Source organism: Carya illinoinensis, chromosome 6, assembly GCF_018687715.1.
Source record: "Carya illinoinensis cultivar Pawnee chromosome 6, C.illinoinensisPawnee_v1, whole genome shotgun sequence".
Taxonomy (NCBI): Eukaryota; Viridiplantae; Streptophyta; class Magnoliopsida; order Fagales; family Juglandaceae; genus Carya; species Carya illinoinensis.
Window position 1 is genome coordinate 6,831,752 of NC_056757.1, and position 17,465 is coordinate 6,849,216.

General features: G+C 33.7%; 1 protein-coding gene and 1 long non-coding RNA gene across 4 annotated transcripts; one reads left to right on the forward strand and one right to left on the reverse strand.

Annotated features, from left to right (window-relative positions):
• Nucleotides 1-383: 383 nt before the first annotated feature.
• Nucleotides 384-8,998, reverse strand: LOC122313303 (prohibitin-1, mitochondrial-like). Of its 3 annotated transcripts, none has more exons than XM_043128177.1 (6): nucleotides 8,842-8,998; nucleotides 8,030-8,253; nucleotides 7,835-7,951; nucleotides 2,085-2,255; nucleotides 1,556-1,768; nucleotides 384-882 (listed from the first exon to the last, which is right to left on the reverse strand). In XM_043128177.1, exons 2-6 carry the CDS (start codon nucleotides 8,204-8,206, stop codon nucleotides 688-690), a joined length of 873 nt encoding a protein of 290 aa, XP_042984111.1. In that variant the 5' UTR covers nucleotides 8,207-8,253; nucleotides 8,842-8,998; the 3' UTR covers nucleotides 384-687. The 3 variants fall into 3 exon arrangements, with proteins under 3 accessions (XP_042984111.1, XP_042984112.1, XP_042984113.1); XM_043128178.1 differs by having other exon boundaries at nucleotides 8,030-8,206; nucleotides 8,842-8,995; XM_043128179.1 differs by lacking the exon at nucleotides 8,842-8,998 and adding an exon at nucleotides 8,508-8,573.
• Nucleotides 8,999-13,419: 4,421 nt separating this feature from the next.
• LOC122313051 lies at nucleotides 13,420-15,552 on the forward strand. The gene is made up of 2 exons (XR_006243275.1): nucleotides 13,420-13,617; nucleotides 14,819-15,552. It is a non-coding gene; the product is annotated as an uncharacterized LOC122313051 (long non-coding RNA).
• The last annotated feature ends 1,913 nt before the right edge of the window (nucleotides 15,553-17,465 follow it).

A 17,465-nucleotide genomic window follows, 5' to 3' on the forward strand; every position in this document is an offset into this window, starting at 1 on the left:
AATGCTTTTTGAAGCACTTTTTACTCTTTTGCGACGTTAAAGCCCGTTTGATTATATAGATAAAATGAAATAGTAATTAATTATATAAATAAAATAAAATGAAATAAGATGAAATAAAATAATAATAAATAAAATATTATTATAATATAATTTTTTAATATTAATTTTATATTAAAATTTATAAAAATTAAATTATTTATTATATTTTATATAGAGATTTAAAAAAATTATAATAATAAATTAAGATGAGATGAAAATTTTTTATTTTGACTAACCAAGCGGGGCTAAATCACCACAAATTAATCAAAATAATAATAAAGTATTTCTGTTGCCGCTTCTGTCAGGCATTCAAAGCAAATCATTCTTAAATAAGACCAGAAAGATTGAAATTTGAAAAGGTACAATGATACAAGATGAAGAAATTCCTCCAGTGTCAGTGACTCAATATTGTTACAATTGAAGAATTTATTAAACAAAACTGATTGAAGCAAAATCTCAACGATGGCTTTCCAATTGACAGTAATTTGATAAGCCATCTTAATTTCTGTCTCAATGAGTCAATTACAATCAAAATTATCCATTTAATTTGACCACCGATCGAGTTTTGACTCTTGAGGATATCACCACAATTGGAAAGTTGATAAACAAAACCAAAATAGAGGAGGTGGCAATTTCAACCTGTTTCGTCTATTTCTTCCCAGTAGGCTCCGAATCCATATCCTGAAGGTTTAGCAACAAATCATCTGAACTCAGGAAAACTTTGTTGGATGAATTCGAGACAGTATGTGCAATCTCTCTGGCAGCTTCAATCTTCCTGAGAGTGATAAATGCCGGATTACTGGCAATAGCTTCACCAATCAGCTGTGCACTCTTGGCCTCACCCTGGCAATTGGAGTTGGAAAGTTAAAGAGAGACCTTCATATGGGAATCAAAAAACTCCTTGATTTAACAAATTAGAATAAACTATTGTTAAAAATATAGTCATTTGAAGATTGTCCTGCTAGTTCATTTTATTAAGAATAAATCGGTATGCAAAGGTTGCTTTAGCAAAGATTCTCCACGGGTTTTAAGAACTTCCTACTCACTTCCATGACCCCCCAAGCACCTATTATAATAACAATAAAATGTCACTGACTATTGAAGGAACAAAAAGCTTTCTCAATGTTCTTGATAAAAATGGCCAGGATGTCACCAAAAGTAAACCACAAAAAGTTTCAGGATGTCACCACTAATGTTCAAATATGACTAGCATTTGATGAAGAAAAGATGGTGCAAACATGATTCCATTTCTTACACTATTCTAAATTATTTCTCACTAGCATGACCTCAGGTGGAAATAGATCAATCAAGTCAATCCCTGACCAGATCCTTAATTCGAAATGAAGACGCACTCATAGCAACCAGAACTGTGGTAGACCAAAGAATAAGCTAAGCAGATCTCTCCATGAAAGATGATGAAGAGTTGGGAGAAAATAGAAATTTGCAGAAACCTACAACAAATTCAAGGCAGCATCTAAACATGAAGATTAAATGTCCGAGGTCTCTTCCATCTCACCTGTGCTCTGATAATGGCACTTTTCTTGTCTTGTTCAGCTTTTTCCACGACAAATTTAGCCCTCTCAGCCTCTTGTGCAGCCACCTGTTTGGCTTCAATTGCAGCTGTAAATTCCTTTCCAAAAGTTAGGCTTGTGATTGACACATCATCCAATGCAATATTGAAATTGGCTGCCCTCGCAGTCAAAATATCCCGAATATTCCTACTGACAGCCTACAAAGAATAAAAGAACAATCATCAATCTGGGAATTCTGAAAGCTTAGATCAATCATTTCGAACCCAACCTTGACTTAATATAAACTGGAATTCAAAGTATGGCAGTTTTCTAGGGACAAGGAAAAAAAACAAAATATAAGTAGTGACCTATCAAATGATAGGTCTTGCTTAATATGACTGGATAATGGAAATCATTATTTTAGTGAAACGGGAGATAACCAAAAACGTGCACAGAAGAAAATCTTGACAAACAGTTCCCCTAACCCGATGCTCTTAACCATAGAAGAAGGTTTGAGTAAGTCTTGGTGTTTACCTCTCTCTGTGTAATAAGCTGGCTGGCATTATACTGGGCGACAACAGCTTTCAAAGTTTCATGAATAATTGAAGGCAGGACCCTTTCGTTATAGTTCTCACCAAGTGCTCGGTAAATTGTTGGTAATTGGTCGGGCACAGGGCGGGTAAGAACTCGAAGCCCAATTTTCACCTGTACAGCAAAGTCAATATTTACACAAACAATTCAGAAGGAAGCTTGTTCCATGAACAAAATGTTTAGAGCATAAATCTTACCTCTACAAGCAGGAAAATTGAACTCTAAAACAAAGCTATAATTGTTTCCCAAACATTGTGTGATGCCCTCACTTGGGATTTGATGGAGATTGAAGTGTCAGGACATGCAACACAAGATTATATACCCCCATTCATGACAAATAATATGCAAATGCACCGAGCATACTTCTAGTAATATGCAATAATTGCAGCAGCATTTTTTTTTTTTTTTTTTTTGTTCAACCAATACTTGCACTAGAATAGAATAAATCCCAAAACACCTTTCATAACATTAATACATAAATAGGTTCATCATCCATCTAAACATAACCTTAACTCAAAGAAGAGTGCTGGAGTATGAACTCCTTAATTACAGATGACTACATAGTTTCTTAACTACAGGTTGAGCTGCTTGCACAGCTTGGCTTCCAAAAGTAAAATAATGTTAAAAAACTGGAGGATATCTCCATCAGGTCCTCCAAACTTAGCCTCTCACTAATCAATCTCGTCGAGGCTTCATGGTAACTTGGTACAACTTCTACCATTTCGGGTGAGGATTGTAGGTGAGACTACTATGGTAAGATTTTACAATCTCAGCAAGTTATGCAACTAATCTATCATCAGTTTACAAAGCATGCATAATAATAAACATGACGTGTATGCATGATTGACATAAGTTGCTCTTACAAGAAAATAACATCATCGACATCAAAGTTTCATACTTCATAGCATGCTTTTTTTCATAAAAAGATTTCATTCATTCTTATTCTTATTCTTGTTCTTATAGTGAGTGGACACCTCATGGCTCCCCATAGACCGTGTGCTCATATTGGTTATTTACAACACCACATCACAAGTCCTTAGACCAGCTGTGAATACGTCATCAGAGTCTTACCTCAGGGTAGTTCAAATAAACCATTACCATGAATCTTAGCGATACCCACCAGCATTAGGTGCCTTTTTTACTTCACTCTGGGAATGTTTGACCCCTTTCGAAACCCATTGACGATTCTTTGTCAACCCAGAGGATTCTACTCCATTTTATACTATCCAAAGAGAACTTGAAAATTCATGACAAACATTCATGCTTCATGACAGGTGGCAACATGATACAACATGAATTGTTTTTTTTTTTTTAATAAGTTTTTTTTTTTTTTTTGATAAGTAATTTTTTTTTTTTAAATAATGATACAACATTAATTTTCGGATATTGATGAGAATTTAAATAACACATGGATCACTGACATGGTATTTATTATTTAGCATACTAGCATAGACTGAGGGTAAGTTAGAAGCTAATTTACAAAGTCCTTGAGTTTAATAAATCGATGTAGGCTGAAACAAGAGATATACTAAGATTAGGAATGTCATTGTCAAAGAATTTTGTTAGAATCTACACTCTTTGAGCACTATTTGCAAATTTACCCCTTAACTCATCAGAATTTGCAAGTAAGCCTCTAAACTTTCAATAATTGCAATCCGGCCCCAAACTTCACAAATCCCATGTATTTTCTATTCTAAATTCATTTTTTAACTTAGAATTTAATGAATCATGCAACTACTACAAGAAATCCACCAAGGCCGAAACACATGATACACTAAGGCTAGGTTTGGATACAAAGATTGTTTTAATTCATCTCAACACATCTCCTCCAATCATTACAACTTTTCCAAATTCTCACACAAAATATGATAAACAATTCAAAATTTTCAAATCTCAAAACAATAATTATATTAAAAAGTAATATTCTAACAATAGTTTATTCAACTTTCAATTTTCATCTAAAACCATCTCATCTAATCTCACTATTAAAACCTCACCTAAATTTTCACTAGTGTGATTTAGGCCTGAGATCATATCGAAATCCCTTGATTCGCAAGTTTAATAGTTAAACATGGACTAAATTAAAGATTATGAACAAGTTGGCGCCCTAGGTTCAAGTCATAACCGAATCTCCATCATACAATAAAGACAACATAGTCACAAAACACAACCCGAGACTTAATATGGTGTTCTTTGCTTTTCTTTTGCAAATTAACACCAAGAACTTCAATAAATCACACATCCTAATTTCTACCAAGCGAAATACTCATTTCTAGATGGTATTACACGACACTAAGCAACTAGTTCATGATATCAAAGAGATAGAATACAAATAATACTACAAAACCTAAAACTGAAGCATGCATGTCCTTTACTCTTGAGTAATTGACTAAATCTTTATATAGCATGTTGATTTTCTTGAAGTAACTCACCCATGATTATCATAGTCAAGCCTTAACTAGGTTTTAGCACCATTTTAACCATGTCATAACCAAGCTTCAAGATTAAACCAAACAAATAGTTAAGGACTTCAAAGCTTGCACTGAAATCATGCATCCATAAACATACATCACTAATTCAACTTAATCACAAGTTTTATGTTTCAAATCAAAGCTTAACACATAGATCGAACTCCCATTAAAAGGGTTTGGAAGATCCATTCACCAAACCAAAACTCTAGAGTTCAAAAGAATCAACTCACAAAGAAAGCTCACTCTAACTTTCAGTTTCTCAAACCCTAACTGATTCCTGTAAACTTTTGAATGAGAAAACTTGTGTTACAAGCTCAAACCAAGATTTGATACAACATACAAGTCACCAAACTCCATCAAAATCGAAAAGATCAAGCAACTCCTAATACTACAAGGCATTTCAAGTCAAGATTCCAAAACCATACACAATCCTGCTTGGCAAATTGAGTATGCTCCAACTTCACCAAGAACCAACCATTTCACTTAAAGAAAAAAATTCTCACACACAAGCTATCATGTTCCTAACTTTAGAGTATCAAAAATAGAAGAGGAAAGGATAAAGAAGGAGGACTTACAAAAACTAGGACTTGAACAAAGATTGGCTCTCTTCCACTCACTTTCTTACTCACTCGGTTTCTCTTTGTTGTGCAAGAGTTGATGTGCAAGCTTTTCTGCAAGTGAGGAAGAGCTATGGTGGACGTGTGAGACAAAAGGAATTGAGATGAGAGGGAGTAAGTTTCAGTAGGGTGAGGTGTGGGGCTGAAGTGTTCTTGCTTGTGGAGTTGAATGAGCGACTTGGTGTGAGAGACTTGAGGTGATCGGATGGCATGAGGGAAGGGGGTGGTGGCTGAAATGGCCAGTACATGGCAGGGTATGGGGCTGTGCAGTGGTACAAGAAGTGCGTCTCCGTTGCTAGCAAAAGAACTCAAACTCATGTGTGAAGGGAAGGGCAAAATCGAGTGGCATGTTGCTTGGTTTTGGGGTTTGAAATTCAAACCAAAAGTGAGGGCTGGGCAGGGGGGTACATGGCTGGATAGGGCAGGTTATGGACTTCAAAAAGGTGTAAGACCATTGTAAGAAAGGCATGATCTTGCCTTGTTTCACACTCATCTTTCTTACACATGTACTAAGCTTGACATGTGTAAATGAGGTCCGAATGGAGGGTGGTGATGGTGCCATGTGTCAATGAGGTTCCTAGTATTTTTGGCTGACTTGGGTGTCCTACATGGTATGGTGAAAGATGGTTGATAACATAGCGGGCTAGACACCACATGGCGCTCTCAGATTGACCCATTTGGCACCAGAAAATCACAAAAATTTTTATTGTAGAATAAAATCCTAAATCCTAAATCCAAAGGTACAATCCATTTTGTCTAATTATGATCATAAATACGTCAATAATTCGACATGCTTTCAGATCGAAAACCTAACTAGCTTTTAATCCATGAATTTTCCTAAGTTTTCATGGCATATCCAATATCTAAATAAAAGAAATTATTTCCATTGAATTTCTTTTGGGGCATTACACTATGTACTTCCATATGTCAATTAGTGTGCTGTTTAAAAAAACACATCGTTTTTTTTTTTAAGTTAGAAAATAAAAGAGCCACATCTAAGCATGGGGAAAGAATCATTTCAACTTCTCAAATACAGCACAAAAGAACCCCACAATACAACAGGTGGATGGGCGAAAAGGAAGAGAGAAACAGAGGCCTTGCATATTTTGAGCCCGTGGGACTAGATGTCAAACAAATGAGACTAGATACAAATGAGGACCAGATTCAAAAACCACCTCTTTGCATAGAGGATTAGATGCCAAACAATAGTGCAGTCACACGAGGACTGGCTGTCAAGTACACTAGGGAGCAGGAGCAACTTTTGACCTCAGGGTGCAGGGTTAGCATCTGCCACCATTGTCTCATATCATCTAGACTCGAGGGATTTCGCTGAAGTTACGATTTAGATCTAGAAACAACACGAACAAACAACATGAGAAAAAACTAATATTATTGATGATTCCTATTGTCCCAAACGTACTAGACTAGGTGAAGCAAGGATTTCAAACCTTTAAGGTGCATGATTTTACACATGGCTAACTGCACTCATACTTAAGTCCATGCGCAGAAGTGAATCTTCAATATATAGTATTATTTTTGCTTCGAAATTTTATTTATCCTGGCATCCAAAATTATGGATCGTTTTACAACAACATTTAACATGAAGAACTGCTGTCATTAAACTATCAAAAAATCAAAATCACAATAGGCGGGGATGGATATGATATTCAGAAAATAACTCAAATGCAGGCTAAAACAGCACGAGTATTGAAGCTTCTCCTCCACAAGTTTTTCAGTTATGTAGTTCACTTGCAAGTCACAAGTTTCTGAAAGGGCTTTCAACCAACCAAGAGAAGAATCTATTAAATATACCTTTAAAGCTGGTTCTTTGAACTCATTCTTTTTTACAGGCAAAAAATATTGCAGCAACACTTCTGTATAAAGCCATATTTATAGGCAAACATTATATGAGAGATATACGGGGAGGACTCAGCATCATCCAATGACCATTATCCAAGTTGCTGAAAATCACTCGCCGTTGTAATTTTCAAGTATGTGTGGTACTTTCCTATAAGCAGTTCTTCCTTGTTCAAAAAAATATCCAAAGAAATTTCTTCTCACTTATTGTGGCACAGCTTCCAGTCTTTACTGTTTACTCAGAAGGCTTGTCATGCACCATAGTGCAGCTAACTGACCAACTATACTAGTTTAAATACAATTTCTGTTGAATAAGAATCGAAGTATTGTGCACAAACACAATTCTACACTTGCACCCACAATATGATCCATACACAAAGGAAAAAGAAAATCCAACACACAGATACATGTGTGTACGCAATTGAGACACACACACACACACACATAGACTGAAAGAGCGCCCTAATGATGCTTCTTATACAAGAGTTGGACCAATTTTAAACCAAAAAGGAAAAAAGTCAGGCATTTAACGCACATATATGATTAGTAGCAATCTAAGCAAAATTATTCATCATTTTTAACGTTTCTAGATGAGTAGCATACTAAGAAAAACAACTCCAAATCTAAATAAAGTACACAACATATCCTCAAAATTACATGAATGGTTTTCGAAATACTTCTAAGAAAACCACCTTTCAACAACATAATCATGCCAATTTTCTGCAACAGCAACAAGAAAGAAATTTACCATCTGGAGGTCGCGGCTCCCAGAATTACTCTCCACTAGATGGGGTTTTGCACGGACATCATAAATTACGGGCCTGTCAAACCATGGAATCATAAAGTGTGTACCTTCAGCATAAACCTGCGCATGACGTACAGAACTCAGAATAAAGGATAAGGTATTTGACAAACTTAGTAAGAATATTGTCAAAATACTAACCTGGTCTTTCACACCAACTATACGGTTAAACATGATAGCTCGATGGCCTCCCTCAACATTGTAGAGACTGTTAGTAGCACCATACAAACCAAGTGCACCAATGACTCCCACCCTAATTAAAGCAGAAGCTGCACCGCCGCCGGGCATCTTTGGAACTTTGACGTTGTTGAAATTCATCTTTTGGTAAATGTTGATAACGGACAACTGAGTATCAGTGTGGTCGTCTATCTCACAATTACAGAAATTAAACAAAAGATATCAAAACCCACCGCCTATTATACACATTTTTTTTTCTAAGTAGAAGAAAGTTTATGGAAACAGGTAAATAGGCATAGCCTAATTACACAGGAAGCATATAACAGAGAACACCTAGTTACAAGTTAGGAGCTAGAAAGCGATACAAAAAAGTCATGTAAGTTGGCTCCGTTAAAACCGCCTATTATATGCATGAAGTAGAATTTGCCGCTGCAAACCATACCGAAACAGAAGAATCAGAACGAGGCAGTCAAAAATGGGGATGCAGGTGCCTGATATGCAACTCGATCTGCTGGGATGGAAACTCTACTTAAACACAATAAAAACAAAAAATTTCTTTCCGATCATCAACTCAGTTGTTCTTTCGATTTTGAATATATACAAATGCGAGTAAACCTTACCATATTCTCAAGCAAGACCCAAACTCTTTGAACCTCCCCAAATTTTCTATGAAATAAAACTAGTAACAAATAACAAACAGAACAGATGACAAAAGCTAAATATTCCATTGAGAAAATAAAGGGTGTGATGGGAAACGCAAAAGTGTATCTCGATACCTGATTGTCCCGAACAGGGAAGGGTTTAGCGTTTATAGTGCACGGCAAGAAAGTGAGAGAGAGGGTTTAGACTTTAGAGCTCACAAGAGAGAGAGAGAGAGAGAGAGAAAGGGTCAGCAGATCAAGGGCAAATGGCCACGGCAGCGTTCTCAGAATAGCGGGCTTTCGATAGATAGGTCCACAACATTTTTTCATTTATTCCTTTCGTGGATGGTGGGCTTTGGCCTTTGGGTTTTGAACATTAGGTCGGATTTGGATTCAGAAATAAAGTGAGATGAAATAGTTTTAGATAAAAGTTAAATAAAATATTATTATAATATTATTATTATTTTGATATTTAAAAAAATTAAATTAATTATTATATTTTGTGTGAAAATTTAAAAAAATTATAATGATGAAATGAGATGAGATGATATACTTTTTAAATCCAAACGGGGTAAATAACACCCATCAAAACTACTGACAAATTTTTCATAGATAAAAGATTTTGCAATTTCCATATGCCCTAGTTTTCTCTCTCCTTTTCCTCTAATATTATAATATGTAAAAGAAGGGAAGAAGTTTTACATACTACGTACATCCTCATCCCACTATGATGGGTGACATTGTCCATCAACTTATAAATTTTTTTCTTTAAAAAATAAAGGATAATCCAGGAGTTGTCACATTTTATACATTGAGATAAGAGTAAGATGGGAGTGTAGTTTACACATCATTACTAAAAAAATCCACAGTCCATTTGCCTTCCCCGAGAAAATATATTGTACATATAAAGTGATTATTTTGAGAATAGAAAAGCATAATGTAAAAAAATAAATAAATAATGGCAAAATACAAGTAGTGCATATAGTAACACGACTCACTACAACAAAAAATATTTTTTGGGACGAAAATTTTCGTCCCAAAATATATAGATTTCGTTCCGAAAAATTTTTTGAGACGAAAAAATTTCGTCCCAAGGTCGTCCCAACATCACTGTCCCAGAAGATATATTAGGACGAAAATCACAATTTCATCCCAAAATATATCTTTTAGAACGATTTTGAAATTGACCGTTCGATACCGTTCGAACGATGACTTTTTTTGTCACTGTTAAAATTCGTTCCAGAATGGCGTTCGAATGCTTCTCAGTTACCGTTCGAACGTTAATATATCTTTTGAACGATTATCAAGATACGTTCAAACGATCAATAGAATTACGTTCGAACGTTAAAGGAACAGATTGAACGGTAGAAGAGATCGAACAGTGCTGATCAACGTTCGAACGCTATGGTAATGACCTGCGTTTGAACGTTTTTTTGAGCATCTGGTATCGTTCGAACGGTTTGGTCATTAATGTTTGAACGGTACATTATCGTTTGAACGGCCTACCCATTAATGTTCGAACGTGACACGGTCGTTCGAACGGATATTATTTTTATTAAAATCAATAATTATAGAAAAAAAAAACTAAATAGACATCCATAATATTTGAAAAATATAAATTAGGAACTGTTTAATTACTCACAAAAGTTTTATAATAAGTGCGAAGAAATAAATAACCATGATACTAGCATTGTTCATACATAATTAGATAATGTTATAAGCTAGACGTAAAAAACCATCAGTTGGTTGGAGGCCTGTACTGTTGCATAAGCTGTTGCATTTGGAGTTGCATATCTCTCTTGAATTCTGCTTGTTCTTCTTCATGTTGTTTGAGGCGCATTTCCATGTCTCATTGTCTCGCCAATTGAGCCTCTAACTCTTGTTGTTTTGCAACCAATTCTTCAATATAACATGTATCAAACAAACAATGCAAGATATGTTAATTAAGTATTTATATTATTAAATAATTAGATAGTTGTTTTATATCTTTCAAAATATTTTATTAATTATAACTATTTGTATTTTAATTAACATTTTAGTTAATAATTATAACTATTTGTATTGTAATTAACATTCTAGTTAATAATTATAACTATTTGTATTGTAATTAATATTCATTTTATTAATTATAATTCAGAATTTATATTTTAATTCAAATTTATTTGATTACTTTTAACTTTTAAGTATTTAAGTATTATTAAATCTAGATTATTTGTATTTTATTTAAAATTCATTTTATTAATTCAAAGATTAAGAATTTTTATGTTATTAAAATAAAACTATTTGTATTAACCTATAGTTGAATAATTCAACTATTAAATATTTAAGTATTATTAAATCTTAGATGATTTGTAATTTAATTCATTCTCATTTGATTACTTTAATCTTTTAGGTATTTAAGTATTATTAAATGTAGATTATAAATAATTAATTTTTAATTCAATTCTTGCATTTAAAGTATTAATTATTTTAACACTGACCAACATAACGTTCAAACGGTGCTAGTCACCGTTCGATCTAAGGACATACGTTCGAACGACACATGAATACCGTTCGAACGGATTAATTCCAGATTACAATCGTCTTCAACCTCCGAAAACCTCAACATTTACAGTCTAAATTACATCAAAAGACAGCAAACTATATGACGAACTCATTATAGCAAACGAAAACACTTATATAAAATCTAAAATGAGAATATATTTAAATCAGGAGAATACCTGATTTGGAGAGATAAACCGGAAAATTTACCCGTACCCAATGCCCAAAACTTAAATACTCTTCACCAAACGGTAAAAACAACATCTTAATCCGAAAATATAAGAAATTGATAAAAGTTAGTAATATTTGAGGGCTGGATTGAAGAATAATGGCGTTGGTTGGAAGAAAATGAGCGTGGGAGAGATTGGAAGTCGACTGGAACGAGTGCGAGATTGTGAGGTTCTGTCGTGTAAATGTAGAACATTGACGTTCGAACGGTTATTTAATGAACGTTCGAACGTCAAATAGATTAGCGGGAAAATTTTCCCCCTCTAATTAAACGTTCGAACGTGAAAATTACCGTTCGAACGTTTTCTTATATGTTTGAACGGTTATTTTAAACCGTTCAAATGTCAAATTAAAATGTTGCTTATTGTATTTTTTTTGCACTATACCTTTTAATATAATAATTTGTAAATATACTATAGTTTAGAGACAGAGTAATATAACTATATAATATATAATCAAACATATATTATATAGTTTAGTAACATATATAGTATAAAATATCATATTACATCTAGTATTATAGTCAAGTACATATATTAACCTATTATATATAACATATATGGGGTATCATAGCATAGGGTTATATGTATCACATGCATATATATATAGTGTTTATTATATTATATTATTATTATAATATTATTTAATAATAGGATATCTACTATTATATATAGTGTCATCTATACTACTAGCAATTAGAGTATATTATAATGATACAAAAACTAAAATTGAGTATATATAGTGTCATTTATAGTGCTAGAATAGAGAGTTTCATCTAATTAGCCTATAACTATAATATAATATGAAAAATATACTAAACAAGTCATGTAATACATATACTATTAAATATATATATTAGTTAATATCACATATAATATATATGTTATATAAATACATGAACATAGTTTCATGTATATAGTAGTCTATATTATATTAATTATACTATATAATATAACTTATACTATATACTATATAATATTCAATAGTATAATATATTTTAATTAAATATAATATAATATATACTATATATATAAAAAATTATAAATATAATATATAGTGTTTAATAATATATAAGTGCATTAAATATATTGCATTTAATATATTTAACAGTTAAAATATATTATAATTGAATTAATTAATATATTTAATATAATTAATACCGAATATTGCATTTAAATAACATTTATTATCATGAAATTTGGATTAATTAGGAAAGGGTATGAATTTTCAGTTAATATGTTAACGGTATTAACTTACCGTTCGAATGGTACCACGTTCGAACACTTAAAATAACGTTTGAACGGTGAATATGCATCATTCGAACGTTTATAATTTACCGTTCGAACGGTTTATCGCGCCAATATTACGTTCAAACGGTAACAATTAAACGTTTGAATGGTTAATCATTAACGGTCGAACGGTTAACTTATTTGGGACAAAAAATTTCGTCCCTAAGAATAGCATTCGAACGCGTTCAAACGGTCTGGCATTCCGTCGTTATTTTGGAACGAAATTCAAATTTCGTTCTAAAATCTTACTTTTTGGGACGATTTCCAATTCGTCCCAAAGTAATTTCATCCCAAAAAATGATTTTTATTGTAGTGACCTGATTGTAAGGCCACTGTGCTTCTATTACACTTAAGAAATTATACAATATAAAAGTGCACATGATGGTCTTTAGGATATTTGATTTTGATGGTAGTGAGGACGAACCCTTGAGTTACCCACAAAGAAAGTACAACTACATGCAAAGGATGAAATAAATAATCAAAGGTAGAAAATCAATGGACGTGAGAGAGCAAAAGTGGAAATCAATAATCCCAAAGTGTAAAATGTGGATAGCCTTGGTATTCCCAACTGAACATGGGAAACCAGAGTAGGCTAATTTAAAAAAAAAAAAAAAAAAAAAAAAAAAAAAAAAAACTCTATCTACACGTGGGATGGGAAACCCCCTGCGTACGCAACTAGCCATGTGTAATAATGAAATGGTGTGTTTCATTATTTTTTTTGATAGGTAAACAAAGAAATTAAGAATGGTGTGTTTCATTATTACACAACGCTAATATGAAATGTGGCTTCAATTCGACAGCTTCTTGTGCAAACTTCTTGGGTTGAAGACGAAGAGAACCACAAAGACGAAAGGTACCTCCCATAAGCATCTGAAACCTCATCTTCTTCTAATCTTTTTTTTTTTTTTTGTGCCTTTTTGCTTCTTTTCATTTGACGCAGCACCCATTTGAAAAATACAAGCTTTGAAGACAATAATGGTTGTTTGGAAGTAGAAGAGAATGAGAGGAAAAAGATCAAAGGGCTTCTATTTAGAGACAACTACTCCTTTGATCTCTATTTTTTCCTCGAGATCTTTTTTAGCTGAAAGGAGCTCAAAGAGATGGGTTTTCTTAAAAAACTTTCTCAGGAGCAAAAGCGAGGGAGAAGGAACAAGTAATTATAGTCGACAATCTCTTTTTCTATGACAAAAGCATAGAAACCTAGAAACCAAATTGATTCAAAGTGGGATGGATTTTTGGCACTGCTTCTTGGATTGATACGGTTCTCTTTCAAGAAAAGAAATCTATCTTCAAACACATTTTTGTTTGATTTACTTTTTTTTTAATAATATATCAGCTGACCCACGTCAACGAGTCCCCAAAAGGTACGCAGGGACGTGTAACTATACCAAAATTGAATTTTCAATGAAATGATGTAGCTATGTTACTACATTGTTGATATGCCATCATGCTCGGGAATTACATGTTTGAGATTTTACTAAAACCTCTACATTTTAGAGATCTGCTTTATTTGTATCTTATTTAGACGTTAAAAGATTCGATAGCCACCTTCTCCTGTTTATATGTTATAATTCTTTAATTTCCTTTGAACTGGCCTTTAAACTTTTCATTCTTCATACTTCTAACTGTTGGAAGAGTCAATTTTTAAAGTTGCTACTTTTAAAGATACTATTACCAAATATTTGGCTTACATTTTAGCCCTTTTTTTTTGTTTAAAAAAAGTTTGCACTTGCAAGAAATTAAAGAAAAATTTGACTTTCCAAATGTTTTATTTTTGTATTGTCTAGAAACATTGGGTCTCTGGCATCCCATGTAAGGTGATGGTATTATAATCTACTCAAAAGATTGTTGAAGGTTACTGAAGAATGTTTATTTACTTTTTTAATTGTGAAGTAAAATACAAATAAAAATAATGTATTCATTTCCCATTTAGATTTTTGGGAGTGCAAGTTTAAGTTTTGATAGTTTTTATGTTTTTAAACGAATGCATCTTTCTTAATGTGTGTTTCTTCTTTGTACGCTAATACTTAAATAAATGCATTTCTTCTTTTTAGATTGTGAAAATGAGAGATGTTCTTTTGTAAAAAAGCTGCAAAAGAATGCACTGGTAGAGAATAACAAGACAAAGACTCTTGATGTGTCTCAAAATGGCAGCAAAGTTAGTAAACCACAAGGTAAGAACATATCGATGATGAACAGAATACTAAAAAGTAGTTGGAAGCAGAACATATCAATACAAGCACTTTGGTTTGTGATCAGAAAAAGCTTGTACAAGAGGAGGACATTTCATTAAGTGATCTAGAGGATGATGATAACAATCTCTCTAATAGACTATCAGGTCTTAACTCAACTGGGAAACCAAGGTTTCTTCACTAGGTGGATGCAATGACTGGGTCCAACTGAAGGGAAGTCCCGAGTCTCAAGTTGGTGGTGGCCAGCAAAAGGTAGGCAAATCAAATTCTCGAGATAACGACTCAGAAGGTGAAGAGTCAAATAATTGGCTTACTATCAATGATTTCGATTAAAGAGTTAGTTTTATTCCTTATTTATTGTAAAGTTTATAATTTTTTTTTTCTTTGGGGGTCCGTGATTATGAACTCAAATCAATATCATAAGGTTGTTTGTTAAGTTGGTAATCAATTCTTCATTTATAAAATATTTATTGTTAAATGACCATATTTAGGGTGTTTAAACTTTGTGCAGTTGGGTTTACTCTATACTTCATTTGAACGAGTGAAAGAGTTATTGAGATTGTTCCAAATTAGAAATTAAACATTGATGTTGTCAAGTTCTACATGTTTCCATGTTTCTTTTGCATGCTGCATCTTTGTTAAGTTTGCATGTGCATGGAATTGTGAAACAAACAAAAAGGAAGAAAATTGTTAAAATGATTTTTGAGTTGTGTGACAAACTAATTAATGTCTCTTTCTCTGTGCGCCCATGCTCGCACAAACACACACATATATAACTATCACATCTAGAACTATATTTCGAGGATTATTATAACAATTAATATCAAGTTATTCTATTTAACCACCATTCCCATTAGATGGGACACAACAATGCTAGAAGCTAACATTCCACAAGATTGTTATTACTTTTTTATATAGGTATTTACAAACCAATCATGCTTCCTTACAATCACCCATTGCTCAATAACAATTCCTATTACAAATCCACACCAATACCCGATTACAACTTCTTTCCACCCAAATTCAAATGGAGATACTAAACATTGATTTCCTTCAAACGTTGGAGGTATATGTAGTGAATCTCCGCATGGTTTTGACAATGGCCTTCCACACAATCCTGGGTTACCATCAAATGAACTGTTTGGAAATGTTTCAAATTAATTCCCATAGGGGTGAAAATAGACCCCTTCAATGCGGTTTTTGGGCAAAACCACCGCTGACCAATGAGAGTTTGAACGGTGGAACAACCGACCGTAACCGGTCGACGAGGAGGAAAACAACTAGTCGTATCGACTCCGGCAGTTTTTTGGCGGTTCACGGTCGGTTCTTGGTTTCCCCCTACGGCGTCGTTCGTCTGAGAGAGTAGAGAGAGAGAATTGTAGAGGAGAGAGAGGGTTAGAAACGCAGAGCGGGGAAGAAGAACGAAGACGACGACTGTATAATATCTAAACGGCGCCGTTTGGTTTAATACTAGACGACGCCGTTCTATTTTTTTTTTCACCTTATAAACAAAACGACGCTGTTTGGTTTAATAACAAACGACATCATTTAATTTGTGTGTAATACACAAATGTAGTAGTGAAACGATGCCGTTCCACTTAAACTTAAGTGGAACGGCGTCGTTTAATTTTGATAAAATTTATAAAAAAAAATAGAGTATTATTATATCGGCCGATTCAGCAATTTGAGCTGGCCTCAAACCGCAACCGAACCGACGATAGTCGATTTTGCTTAAACGTTGCCGCCTGCCGACCGGTTCCTTGGCAGTTTCGGCCAGTTCCGGCCTCTGGCGGCCGATCTGAGTCGGTCACGGCCGATTCCACGGTTTCTTGTACACCTCTAGATTCCCATATGGTATGGGACATGTGAGACAATTGTTGAACATTTTAAAAATTGTAAGGAAAGTGAGTTGAGCGAGTTATGGGGATATTTCTCCAAACAACTTGTTTTGAGAAAAGTTAAATGATTCTAATTCTGTCAAGTTCTCCACCAATGATGGGATATGCTTGGAGAGAGCATTGTTGGAGAAATTGAGAATGTGTAATCCTTTTACACTTACCACTACTTCTGGAATTTTCCTTTCAAATCTATTGCATGAGAAATCATTGACTATGAGTTCATCTTGGATCTTCTCATACTCCAATTCTACTCCTTTGGTTGTTAGTTTAATTAAGTAACGGATGCAAGAATAGTTCATATATTCAAACTTTTTTGCACTACTCAATTTCATGGCATTCAACCATTGAAAGTATTCTATAAGCAAATCTCTAGAGAATTGTTGTGAGAGAAATTGATGATATGAAAGTTGGAGAATGTGCAATTGATATGGATGTTTCTTATTGCATCGTAAAATTCATTAGAGCAAAGAATGAGAACTAGGGCAGAGTTCCTAACCATAATGGAAAGGTATCATGGATGTAATTGTAACCAACATCAAGATATCTTAACTCCTTACAATTGGCCAATGATCTTGGGAACCAACCTTGTAATTGGTTTTGACTTAAGTCGA

Excerpts from the sequence above, each read along its gene's own strand:
- LOC122313303 (XM_043128177.1), bottom strand. The coding sequence starts at position 8,206 with ATGAATTTCAACAACGTCAAAGTTCCAAAGATGCCCGGCGGCGGTGCA. Across the intron at positions 7,952-8,029 it reads TAGTTGGTGTGAAAGACCAG|GTTTATGCTGAAGGTACACA; the intron begins GTTAGTATTTTG and ends CGTCATGCGCAG. Across the intron at positions 883-1,555 it reads GTGCCATTATCAGAGCACAG|GGTGAGGCCAAGAGTGCACA; the intron begins GTGAGATGGAAG and ends TCCAATTGCCAG.